The sequence below is a fragment of the Amblyomma mixtum genome, chromosome 5 (assembly GCF_055824585.1).
Source record: "Amblyomma mixtum isolate Tamu chromosome 5, ASM5582458v1, whole genome shotgun sequence".
Classification (NCBI taxonomy): domain Eukaryota; kingdom Metazoa; phylum Arthropoda; class Arachnida; order Ixodida; family Ixodidae; genus Amblyomma; species Amblyomma mixtum.
The window spans coordinates 55,562,192-55,576,091 of NC_143016.1; the positions used below are offsets into that span (position 1 = coordinate 55,562,192).

At 47.5% G+C, this 13,900-nt stretch overlaps 1 protein-coding gene across 3 annotated transcripts in view; it reads right to left on the reverse strand.

The window, feature by feature from the left end:
• The window catches only part of LOC149342214 (E3 SUMO-protein ligase RanBP2-like), a 100,047-nt gene that overhangs the window by 39,232 nt on the left and 46,915 nt on the right, over window positions 1–13,900 (reverse strand). For all 3 annotated transcript variants that reach the window (XM_089544512.1, XM_089544510.1, XM_089544511.1), the window contains 3 exons: window positions 11,271–11,455; window positions 8,500–8,733; window positions 3,490–3,912 (listed from right to left, as the gene is read on the reverse strand). In XM_089544512.1, coding sequence (XP_089400638.1) covers window positions 3,490–3,912; window positions 8,500–8,733; window positions 11,271–11,455 — 842 coding nt within the window. The remainder of the gene's footprint in view (window positions 1–3,489; window positions 3,913–8,499; window positions 8,734–11,270; window positions 11,456–13,900) is intronic.

Sequence of the window (13,900 nt, forward strand, 5' to 3'; positions counted from 1 at the left end):
ACCGCCTTGAAAAAATTCTGTTGGCTTACGAGCTTCGCTGCACTGTCTTAATTTATTAATGAGCTGCGCTTCTTATGCTTACAGTATTAATGCAGTACAGTGAAAGCTCGTTAATTCGACCCCCGTTAATTCAGCAAATCGGATAATTCGACGCGCGCGCGAGGTCCCTACAATTATACATAGGAGTCTATGGGGCGAAACTCTCGTTAATTCGAACAAATTCTGCCGCGCGTCGGTTAATTCGACTTCACTCCGCAGCCCGCCAAGCCGGTGTGCCGAGAGCAAAAAGAAAAAAACACTGCCATGAGCGGGGTGGCTGATAGGCCATCCCTATGGTCATATCATCCATCCATCCGTCCATCCATCCGAGGAAGCGAGTTAGCCGCGGCCAAAGCGGCTGGCGTCTTTTTTTTTTTTTTGTGCTTTGTTGTGTTGCAGCAGTCGCTATCAAGGTTATTTACGGCGCCTTTTTTGGTAAATGCGCGCTTTGTCAGCGTGTTTACTGCGCTACTTGTTGCTGTTTTGTTGCGACTGAGAGAAGGGTGAAAGGAAATCGCAAGGGATTGCCTACTGGCTCAGCCACCACCGCTGTCATGTGCAGATAGAGGAGAGTTAAAAGATCAGAGAAAAAGATAGAGAAAAGATAAGACACCCGTCCACAGTCCCCGTGCAGATAAGAGGAGAGTTAAAAGATCAGAGGAAAGATAAGACGGGGGTCCCAGCAACAACGCCGTCCCCGCGGACGCTGGTTGAAAAAACAGATAAGCGGGGAGGGGCGCTCCCTTCACCTCCTCCCCTCGCTGCTTTCCGGTGGGTAGCGCCATAGAGGAGGCTATGGTAGCGCGCAGGGCCTGACCGAGGATGAAATAATTGAAGTGACAGGCGCTGACAACGACGACGATTTACGATTGTGAGCAGTTGCACCAAATGCCGAAGTGCACGGTGAAAGAAGCCGCAGAAGCCTTGTCTGTGCGGGAGGACTTCTGTGAACAAATCCCTGACGGCGCGTGTGCCGCGGAGCACCTGGCAGCTGTTAGAGCTATCGTAGTCGCTCAAATTCGCTCGAAAAAGCGGACGGTGATTACAGATTTCCTTGCCAACTAAGGGTATACGTCCTGTTGCGGCAAACATTGTTTTTTGTTGTTCATTCGATAATTCGACATTCGGATAATTCGACAATTTTTCGCGGTCCCATCAGTGTCGAATTAACGAGCTTTTACTGTATAACCCCGCTGTTATGTTTTCCATGGGACCATGAAAATAAAACACAGCAGCCGGGAAACACAGTAGCCGTCGGGAAGCACGAAGGAAAAGGGATGTCTGCCGAGCTACATTTTTTTACTCCCAGTACAAGCTGCATGCTTCTCGAAAATTTGCATGAGTCTTTGTGGCTGTCGTGATTGTCCACACAAACCTCATCTGTTACAACCTAAAAATTCCGTGGCAAGGCTAGCACACAATACAAAAACATGCCTCAGAGCCGGCCATGCATCTGTATCAAACAGTGCTGCCAGTGCAGCACTTTGGTGCGGCTCGGTTTCGTTTTCATGCCTCTGAACGTTCGTGGCGACGGGGATGCTGGCATAGTTCAATTTAACTGAAGTTCAAACTAACAAAAGTGAACAAGATATGCGGTACAATGGGATCGGGAAGCAATTGGAAGGCCTCTTCTTTGCCTTCAAAACTGAAGAAGCGAGCAGCATCCGGTGCGTCCAAACTTGCACAGCGGAAGACTGCACCAGAGTTGTGAAGGATGTGCGACTGCCTGTGAGTATGGTCACAAGTGTGGTAAACCAAGCAGAATGTGACTGTCGTGCGGCTCCCACTTTTTGATGAAAACAATATGCACCCTTGCGAGTCATGGAAATTACGCGACCATTCAGGTCGTAAAGTGACTAACCTTGGATGGCCGAATGTATACGGTGCCCGATTTTCGAGCGTTCCGACCCCAAGTCACAAGCTGCCAAACCAAAGAAAGTGCTTTTTGGCAACATCATGTTTCAACGACGCACTGGCGTTAAAGGTGCACTGAAGAGGAATCTGAACTCGTATTTTTACTACTGAAACTCGATCTATACATTCCAAGCGTTCTTAGAAACTTTGAATTATTGCCCTGTGCAGCTGATTTCCCTAATTTAAATCCGATTAAATGTCCCGGCTCCTGCCCTTTTTTTTTTTAATTCCCCGCTGTGAGAAGCTTACTGCATGGAATCGGGAAAAGAGACCTGTGTAAGTGACCCCTCGGTTTCGGTTTCCAAACAGGAAAGGCAACTCTTGGATCAGTATTAACTATTGTAATCCAATCAGCTGGGACAACATCGTTTTTTGATGCTTGTTGACATGATTGAAATACTGCTACTTAACTCCGTTTTTTGGCGATTTATGTTACGACGTGAAGCTTATATATGTGTGTTCATCGCAATAAAACTTCAGTTGACAGTTTGCGCACGAGAGTTTGTGTCGTCCCTGTTTTGTCCCGTCTTTTAAAAAGCGCAATTATGTTTGACCATGTTAACTACCAACTAGCCCAATTTGAAACCCTTTTAACATAGAAAAGATGTGCAGCAAATACCAGCAAAAGCTCCAATTCATTCGTTTCATTCATGTCGTGGTATGTGAACATGGTTTTGGATCCGGAGTACCAGAGATGCTGCGACGTGCCTGATTTTCTATATCTCACCGCTGCTCGCGCTATCCACTGCCCAACAACAAAAGCTAGCCAGCAAGCTATTGAAATCTTAAAGACCAGCGATTACAAGCAACAGCCGGGTACAAATCTCAGACGTCATATAACTAGTTGCAGCCACTAGGCTACACCAGAGAGACTTCCCCTCCCCGTTTATGCAGCCTCGCACCTCATGTGCCATTTTTACCCTCTGCAAATTTCCGAGGCAGCACAGCCTCCTAGGAGCGCTGCTTGGTACACCGTGTGCCCAGGACACCCAGGCAAGGCAATGGGCAGTTCGGATTATCAGTGGTGCCACCCATTTACATTCGAATTAACGGGCTGTAATTTATGTAAGACTCCAATGGTACTTGGACGGACTAAGCTGCACATTCTGGGTTTTTTTTGCGCAAAAGACACGACACAAAAGAAACGAAACGAGGTAGACAGGACAAGCGCTTAACGCAAAAGACACGACACAAAAGAAACGAAACGAGGTAGACAGGACAAGCGCTTAACGCAAAAGACACGACACAAAAGAAACGAAACGAGGTAGACAGGACAAGCGCTTTTTGCGCAAAAAAACCCAGAATGCTTAGGCACCAACTAGCCTGCAAAAACATACTCGTAAGCTGCACAGTTCGAATGATCCAAAAGTTCGAATTAATGAGGTTTGAATTAACACACTTTCACTGTATGTCCAGACATTACAGCATATTTTTAGTGTTTCTGATCAGCAAGCGTCACCGCTACCTTACCAGAACCCCTTCTGAAACTGCTGGCATTTACTTTACCGTGAGCAGCAGCTACACAAGTGCTCTTACCTGCCCCTCGGCTAAGCAGAGACCAGGTGTTGCTACAGCCGCTGCTGCTGCTGCCACCTGTGGTGAGTAGAACGGCTGGGCAGGCAGAGGCGGGGGCAATGGCCGGCCCAGGGGTGGGGGTGGGGGCAGTGGGTAGCCCAGGTGTGGTGGGGGGTAGCCAGGGTAGGCTGGGGGTCCACGGAATGGAGAGTACCCCAGTGGGGCAGGCGGTGGTGGCACGGGATGCGGCGGCCCTGCTCCCACCAGCGGAGCAGCTGTGCTGCCAGAAGCTGCTTCCAGGTGCGAGTAGTCGGTGTACGGATCATAGTCACCTTCATAGCCCCCCGCATACTCATCCACATACTCGGAATCTTCTCGCTGGCGCTGTGAGCGGGATGCACCAGTGGTAGTGGCAGCCTTTGTAGCAATCTCATCAACTTTTTTCTGCAAGAACAAAGAAGGTGGCTTGCCTAAATATCTGCATGCAGCAGCCGTAGCCCTGTGTAACAATGCACTGGGTAAGTAAAACAAACAGCTAGAGCAACCAACAGCGCAACAATGTCCAACAGCTACAGCATGAGGAATGTACACGCAGTATTTACTACGGCAGAATCCCGCTACAACGAATTTCATGGGACCCGCGAAAAACTTGATGAAGCGGAAGTTTCACTGACATGAAATCAGACGAACAACAACAGATAAGACTGGACACCTCATGAACAACATTGAACTATTTTCCGAATATCTTCTAGCTTTGGTCTTCTGCCATTTCAAAGTTAGCGTCATGGCGCTACTTTCATGGTACAGTAGAACCCTGCTATAGTAAACTCGGTTATAGTAAAAACTTGGATACAGGAAAGTGAAGCTGCGGTCCCATTTTGCTTTTTTTTTTTTTTCGGTTATAATAATGTCGATCCATTATACATATATCTGTCTGGCAGGCATTAAAGTCTGGCAGCTTAGTCTCGCCAACCATTTGCCGCAGAACATACCGGATGGTGTCATACGATTCAGTCTGTTGTGCTGCATAAACTTACTACAGTCAAACCTCGATATAACGAACACGCATATAAAGAATTATTGAATATAGCAAACTCTTCCGAAATATTTTTATCAAACACATGTATTTTTAACTTTCTATAGCGAACGCGGTTCGGCATAAAACGGATATAACGAACTTCGTGATGCCAAGCACTACCTCAGGAGGCAGGCTTCGTTGCACTACAAGTGTGTTATGCGGCGCAGCAACCGTTCCAGACTACCTCGCAGGCGCCGACAGCGCCACAGATGCCACGTCGGCAGTGAGAGTTGACAGCCAAAGAAATCGTTCGCATCTCACAATCGCTGACAGTGCCACTTCAGCAGCGGCGCGATGGAATGTTGCTTTTGCCCTTTTGCATTTTAGTGTTAGCCGTGCGTGGTCATCATGGCGTTTTGTGGAGGCTGCGTCGGTGGTCGTGTCGAGTGTGGTGCGCGGGCATGAACTTTCTTCAGGAGGTGGCCAGCACGCGGTGCGGGTTCGGGTGCTGACGTATACGCAGCAACATACACAATACCTATATTGCGCGTTATGACCTTCACGGAGTTTATTTCAGTCGCGCTCATGAAATCCCCGTGTAATTTGTGCACCATATTCTTGGAACCCTAATTTCTGGATAAAAAGTGCGCAAATTATGCGCTTAAATACGGTAGTAAAGACCCTGATATAGTAAAGATTTTTGCTAATCCGAGCTACTTTACTATAGAGGGGTTCTAATCTACCTGATAAATCTCGAAGAATAGACATTCGTGTGCACCCAATACACTTTCCCCCGCACGCATTATAAAAGCATTCCCTTTTGGATTTCGGCCCTGAGGCTCACGAGTTCACATCACAGGCACATTGAAATCGATGCTTTGGATACCGCGCACCTAGCGACACCGAGCAAACAGCTCATAAATCCCCAAGACAGACGGACAAAATCACTGATTCCAGTTGTGAACAGAGCACCACTACAAGAAAGAAGCGTTGCTTGTGCCTGTTCCTGAGCCGTACTAAAGAAACTGATTCTGCTGTAATCCACCCCATCCCATACCATGTCACCAGAAAGGTCTTGCCCTTTGTTGAACTTTTGTTTCTTGGCATCTTGATTTCGAGGATGTGGTCGGCACTTCCAGTTCTGGCTAGCATATGTTCCAACCTCAATGTAAACTTACGATTAAGGCCCGCAATAGACAACTTGCAGAATTGCAGAAAAGTTGGCTAACAGGAAGGTTTCTTCCAACCAAAAACCCTCGTTCAGAGATTGCATTTTCACTTCCTGCTCTGCTGACTGAAGGGTTAGAGCCAGGGAAGGTAAGTCAGTCGCCCTCCACTGTATCCTTCTCTGAATAGGTGAGGGGGCTGCCCCCTGATCTACGTGAACCTGAAGCCGCGATGGTCACCAGCAGCTTTGCAGATAGAGCGTGATCTGCGTGAACCTGAAGCAGCAAAGGTCACCACCAGTTTTGGAGATAGAGTGTAGAGGGAAGTTGTCCAAAGGTTACAATGGGCGCATTTGTTTTTCCAGTCCCGGACTACTTGCTGACAGGTCTCGGCTTCCGCTCCGACAGAAAACAGTGTCATGGTCACATGACCTACTTGCCATAGGCTGCTTGCAGACTCGCCGCCAGAGCCGGGCTCCCCCTCAGTTACTGTACTAGGACACTGTCATCCGCTGCAGACGACGCAAGCCATGGCCACCACGACGCCGAAGCAACGCCGTGCGCTCGATCATGATACTTAGCTGCTTTGAAGACCGTACTGTCAGTTTAGCGTAGGTGCTCACAGAACCCAGCTTCGGGGGTATGCTCGCAGCTACTGCTCGCGGCGCAGTGCACACAAAGGAGCCCAACTCGTTACGGATAGGCAGATAGACGAAAGCCTTCGCAAAAATGTTGACAACAAGCGCTATAGCTGCTCCACTATACGAGTGGTTCACCTGCGATCCTTTCAGGTAAGCATGCAGACAGCATGCCGCAAAACAGGTGAACAAGAACCTCTTGACGACACGAGCAAACAATATGCGCTCGCAGCTCTGAACGCGTGTCCGTGTGTGGTGGACTTCAAGAAAATAGAACGAAGATGCAAGGACAAAAAGTCTTATGATTGCTCAGAGAGCCGCTACAGAGCTCATGTGAAGGTTTTATGCACGATACCGTTCTCCAGGAACACGAAAAGTACGCAAAATGCACGCAGAGTCTAACTCAATATGGCTGGCAGCGCGGCGCGCAGCTGTCGTCTGCTGCCTTCCCCGCAGCTCCAAGTAGCCCGCGAACTGCCATAGGCGAAAAACGAACGCGTTGCTATGGCGATACAGGCAGGTGGGCGGAGCTTTCGGGCTGCCCGAGAAAAACAAATACTGGACTCAAGTCCGCAAGTAGTCCCGGACAGTCCGGGACTGGAAAACAAATGCGCCCAATGATGCATTCCCTAGACGAGTACCTGTCTTGACCCACTCCCCGTTCGCGCCCCTGCTCTACTGTGTCCTTTCAACAACTTCCCTCTCATACAGATGAAGGGATATCTCCCCTCTCCCTTTTCGAACAAGAATGTGAGATTGCAGTCTGCGAACGAGGGTTTTCGGTTGGAAAATTGTAGAGGGCGCTCGATATTCTGCAAGTTGTCGATTCTAAACACTAAAAATCAAAGGTGGCAAGCATTTAAGCTTCAAAAAAATTCGCATTAGTCATCTAAAAACCCCAAAAAATTTACAAACTGAGTAATGCTTTTTGCTGTTTGGCAGCAAATAAAAACCGTGCTAGTGAGAAAGCACTAATCCGGAGGTTCAGAGCCTAGCAAAATTATCTTTCTTCTTTTTTTGCAGGCGGCTGACTTCCACGAAACAAGTCAGAAGTGACTGCAGCAGCTGCAGCCACTCTTTTTCGCGTGAAATTCAGTGATCAGGTGCGGCAGCACAAGCATGAGAGGGAGCTAGCACAAGGTACATGAAAGCAGGTGTCCCTTTCCAACGCCTGACAGGAGGCGGAGCTGGGCACTGGGCATGGGGTGCGTACGCCTAGCAGGTGTACACGCAGTCGCCACATGCAAGCAACAGCTGCAATGCAATCACAAAAAAGTCCAGCAGCTGGAGGTCTCAGAAATGTGTTTGCCAGCTCCGCATGGTGACTCCGGCAATTTCTGATGGCCCTTTTTGCAGCTGTAGTGCGTGACAAAGCTTCAACTCACTTTCATGAAATGGCCTTGAGTGCTAAAAAAATACTGCATATACTGAAAAAGCCTACTGTGCCATTCAACCTTTTTTGTATGCAAGTAGTAGGGTATTGCATAATTTGCGTCCGCAGATAATTTGCACGCCCCCCACTTTTTACTCTATTTTTGTTTTGTTCTGTTTTTTCACTCTGCCGTGCCAGACCAGCAACATGTACTCAGGTGCGTATAAGGCAGACTTGGGAAGATCGCCGTGTGCGGTTGCAAAAAGTGCGAATGGAGAGGACACGAATTGTGCGCAGTTTACCCAGCTCGCTCACGCTACCAGTCATCCTCCCAGACAAACAGCTGAGCGCGCGGCCGAATCCGGAACTATCCAACCGCATGCTGTTTGGTTTGACACTGGTCAACCCGGCACCTCACGAGGGCACCGTTTCATTGCCCTTTAGCTGCGTTGCCTCCCACTGCTGGCTTCCCGATTGTATCACTGCGCGTTTATTGCTTCCGAGCTGCCCACGTGCCATCATGCCATCCCACGGGGAATCACATATGTGAGGCGTGGTAGGAGGGGGTTTTATTTGGAAGGGGTTATATTTGGAGTTATATTTGGAGTAAACATTTTTTTTTTTCTTACCAGTGCAAGTTGGGAGATCGATGTATAGGTGGCAATATAGAGTATATATTGCGTGTTATGACATTCGCTTTGAAACAAAAAAACATTAGTCGCACAGGCCTAGGAGAGACATAAAGGTAACACATACCGCTCCCGCAGTAACAAAAAAAGAAAAGAAAAAAAGAGACATCTGCCTGGAAGTGCAATAAGACCGCAAAAGCAGACCAACCGACAACTGGTCCAGGGCAGCCTGCTGTTGCTTGACTTCAGTCAGGACGGTACGGTGACTGTCGCGTAGCTCCCTCAGGACGCTCTGGTTGGCCTCCTGCATCTGCCGCAGCTGGCTCATCACCAACTCCTGGTGCAGTGACAGCGAACGCAGCTGCAGCTCGACAAACTCGCTTGCACCAGGCACCATTGAAGTGGGGATCCTCGACTGCCGCGTTGGAGACTCCACTGTGACCTGCGAGTGGCAGGCCGCTCCGGATGACGCAACCAGCAGAGAAATTTTTGGAGTGAATTTTACTTTTTTTTACGCCTGTCCAGTTAACTCGCAGCTGCTTCTCAACTTCTATTAAAACCTGCACTCAATCATGACTGCAAATTCAAAGATGCAAACTCGTAAGCACAGCCCACGGAAAATGAACAGCATTCCTTTGCAGGTGAAGCACCCCTTCGAGTGGGACCCCTCACACTGAACAATTACCGTAAAAACCCGCGTATAATACGAACCCGAATATAATACGGGGCTAAGATTTAGAGACGCGAAATGGGAAAAAAAGTTTCACCCGCGTATAATACGAGTAACACAAGCTCATAGAAGACATTTATTCAAATCGCATCCCGCACTTCACTTCAATTACTTTGTTCTTCAGTAGCGCTTTCTTCGAACATTTCTTTGTCCGACAAATCATCCCAAATGTACTCATCTTCCGTGCCATCGAGGGCGTTCGAGATGCCGCACTTCTTAAGCCCACTTCAGCCGCCCGGTTGGCGTCACTGCAGGCTCACCTGAGCGCATCCACTCTGCGTAGCACCGCCTGACTGCGTCCTTGAACGGTTTGTTTACACAACCATCAAACGGCCGCGAAAGCTTTGTCGCGTTCCGCTGCACGCGAAAAGGGCTTCTTTCTGTTGTGGCCATCCACGAATGCTTCCTTCGACGACACCAAACTGCCTCCCGGCCGCACCGTTGCCGATGTTCTCCGCAGCCAAAATCGCTTGAAAGTAGCTGAGTACTGTTTTCGAGACCGTGACATCGTGCTCTCTAAAACAATATCCACTTCACGAAGCGTGCCTTACATGCTAGCACGTGTGTTGTCAACAGGCGCACGGCACACCGCGACCCCCCGGCGCACCCAACGGATCAACAAAGAAACGACGTCGTGACGTCGTTTGTCGAGAGTAACGAAGCCAAGCCGTAGCCACGCGCCAATAGCGAAGCGAAGCCATAGCCACGCCGCAAAAACGAAACCAAAACATCGAGCAACTTCGAAAATTTTTGTTCGGATCCGCAAATAGTACTAGGCGGAAATTTAGGACGCTAATTATGGGAAAAAACCTCGTATTATACGCGGGTTTTTACGGTACTTCTTACAAGCACTCTCATAATCAGGTCTACTGTATGCAACTGACATTTAGGCACGAGCCAAGACAGGTGTTTTCACAAACCCAATCAGGATGACAGAAAAGTTAGCCGCCCTAAAATCCCCAAGAACACACAAGACACACACATCAGACATACAACAAGACTGCAGCCAGCATGACAAACCAAAACTACTCTGTCTTCGGGGTCTCCACATCTCTGAATAGCACAAGACCTACACTGAAAATTAGGGGAGTAAAAACACTTGGAATTTTGAACATGAATAAATTGTCTGTTGTTCAGATCATATTCAATCCAGGAAATGGAATTGGAAATGGAATCATCAGTACAGACTGAATACCGCTGGCTTTCATAAATCTGCTCGTCACAAAACGACAAATTAACTGAAGATCAAGTTTAAACTGTCAGGAAAATTGTACAAAAGCCCCGTCCTCGCTTTCTTCTATGTTGCTTATCGCATGGGCCGGTCGCAATATTCCGCACATGGACTTTTCCATACACCACACAATAATCACAAGATACCTGATCAACCGCTTTGAAAAATCTTAACAAGAAAGTGGTTGTTTTTCTGTTTGACCCTTCCATAATGCGCTTCATACTTAATGCCCACACACATGGCATTCACCCTGTTGCCTGCACAACTCCTCTACTGAAAGCTCCGCCACCTCGTTTCACTTGATCAACTGTGTCCTGAAAGGGAGTGAAAGCTATTTCCTTTCTCACTTGACGAATTTTGCACGGGGCTCCCAGCTCCCGAAAAACTGTACGCTTTGTCACGACTGTTCGAAGCCAGTTTGCCATCTTGTCCTTATCAAGAGTGATATGTGGGAAAGCACACCTGCAGAATTTCTCATGAGGTCCAAGTAAGCAGCATACAAATGTGATAAATCCATGGGATAAATGACTGAGAAGAAAGTGAACAGGATTTCAAAGGAAGCTAAGAACAAACAAAAAAAGTTTATTGCATCGCAAACTTTAGTTATATCGAGGTTCATTGTATCAAGATTCAACCGTGTCCCGGTTTAACTGCATTTATTGTACCATACTTTGCCATATTTTGGGTAGATTCTGCCATCTGAACATACCCAGAAAGCACAGCTGTTCGAAAACAGTGCCACTATAGCCCGATAAATATGAAAGAATCGTAAGCTGCTGTGACACCTAACACAGAGAGTTTTAGATTTCTCAGTCCTGCTCCTGATTGCATTGCAACAAAAGACTTCTCTGGGCAAACTCTGATGTCCCAATTGCACGACGATTCATAGACATGACAGGTAGCTAGCAATATTGAGCCTAATAGCTCAAATTACTCGGTTACATTATAAGAAGTGACCATACCAATGTGGTGGAAGAAGCAAGCATGATCGGTATGGGCACAGAACACAGCAGCATACCTCTGATACACCAGACTGGTCTGCCTCCGCTGGTCTGACTGGTGTTGCATAGAAGCTTGGGTCCACCTTGGGCGTGCTGCTCTGCTTGGGCCTGCGTGCCGAACTGATACGGGAAGGTCGTGCTGGGGGAGAGGCGTCGTGCATCCACGAAGCATCATCCACCGCATGGTCACTGTAGGAGCCATCTGAAGAATAAGAGATAGGAAAATATCATTAAAGCTTCACTGATAAAAGAACAAACATCAGCAGCGATTCCTCAAGGGGTATGCCACCACTTTGGTAACGAAGAACAAACTTGCCCACAAAAAACATGCAGAGAATCTGCAAATGGAACCAAAGCACAATCAGTCTGTCAGGCTTGCTTGACACGCCTGACCCACTTGACTGCTTATAAAATGTGCGAGGCAGCCATGGGTCACGCTGTGAACCACGAATGAATGCAGCACCAGCACACAGCAAGGCTCGCCCTCATCGTCTAAAGCACAAAGCGAGGACACAGCCACTTCTCGGGAGGAGGCAAGCACCTCTGACCCCTCTAGACTTAAGCGCTTACCCCACCAACACCTCCTCACGGCATCACCACACAACGGGAGGTGTCTTAACCAGAGGGTCAGATTTTTTATTGGCGATTTTGAATAAAAAAACGAGTAAAGTCAAGAGAAAAAGAAAAAAAAAATTAGGGACAGTATTTTAGTGACAGCATCACTGAGAACTGCAGAAATGTTCAGGAGAGTGATAATATCCTATGATAATACCCAGTAAGCATCAATAATAAACTAAGGACTGCGCCAATAAAGAACAAAATCCAAGTTGCACAGGCCTCTGCAAAAGAGCGCCAGCAAAAATTTTTAAAAATCCACCTCTGCATGTCACTGTAGCGATCACATGGATAAACCGAAACCACAAATGTGGGTCACCATAAACCAAGCAAAATGCAAACAAATAATCAGGGTTTCACTGTACTTCAAGACGACGCTGAGCAACTGTCTCAAATTGTGAGCATATTTGACAAATTCTATTAGTAGGTCAAACATGAAAGTATTCATTTCGATCCGAATGTTTGCCAGTCGGAATCTCAAAGTATTCGTGCCAAGTGAATAGATGTTTCCAGAACGCCTGCTTTGCGTGGTTTCAATTTAGTGCACCTCCTCCAGGGTGGCACCGTGGCGCACGCGCATCCAAAGACCAGACTCCATGGCCACCTGCCCGACGTGCCTGCACACCCACGCACATGCTGGAGCCAGTCCGCGCATCCACTCGGCATGCACACCCCAGAGCCGGCACAGCGACATGCACTTAAGGGGGGACACTGGTCTTGAAAAGAAAATTTTATTAATTTAGTCATAGTTATGAAATTTTCAGGGCACATGTATTTTTGTGCGCTGATTCTAGATATGTCATTTAATTTCATGTAAAACAATTCCTTGAGCACTTATGCACTTTTTATGCAAGTATTTTGCAGAGAGTTTTGAAGAAAATTTGCTGCAGGAAACTCGCTGAAATGTATGCCATTGGGTTCTCTCGACACCAAGGAATACAATAAGGGTAAAATTATCATCCTGGCTCTCATAGAACTTGAGTAATAGGGTACTGAAGCTGCCACTTCAGAAACAGGAATACACACTTTCCTTCTCATTTCTGAAGCGACAACTTCAAAACTCTATAACTTAAGTTCTATGATAGGCAGGAAGACAATTTCACCCTTATTGTATTCCTTGGTGTCAAGAGAATCCAATGGCATACATTTCAGCGAGTTTCTCGCAGCAAATTTTCTTCAAAACTCTCCGCAAAATACTAGCATAAAGAGTGCATAAGTTCTCAAGGAATTGTTTTACATGAAATTAAATGACATATTTAGAATCAGCACACAAAAATACATATTCCCTGAAGATTTTGTAACTGTGACTTCATTAATAAAAATTCTTTTTTCAAGACCAGTGTCCCCCCTTAAGGGGGACACGGGTCTTTGAGACCAAAAAATGACCAAAAAATCAAATTTTCGAAAATGTCATTTTCGGAATCTACTACTATTAATCTCCAGTTTCACGAATTTTTGACTCCCAGAAATTAATATTTTTGCCGTATTGCGAAATTTAAATCACCGCGTCACCCGATTTTGCGCACGAGCAGACGATAAAAACGGTGCACTTTCTACTCCGCTGAACTCCCGTTTCAGCGCGCCGATCACAGCCATCTTGGTCTCGTTTGAAGGAAGACTCTCCAGGCTTCAATTTTCCGCCGCTTCTGCTTGCATGCCCTGAATGGCCACGGAGCAAACGAAGCACAAACAACAAAAAAAGCGCGAGGCCCGATTCGTCGATACGCGCACGTGACTGAAACGAGCCGTCCCATTGGCGGATTCTCGCATGCTTCGTCTGCTAGGCTTGCTGCGGGCGTTGGCAGACGCGTCCCTGTCGCCATTTTGTTGAAAGGAGCGAGACCGATGCGCAACGATGCTGCCTAGTAAATTCCACTCGCGGCACAAGTTCGGCCAGATGAAGAAAAATAAGCGAGTCTACAACCTTCCTACACGTCCTGCATCATCGGAAAGCACCGATAATGAGCAAGAGCCAGCGGCCGGTGAAGCAGCGGCAGCCGAGGTCGAAGTAAGCCTAACGAGCTCGGCGGCA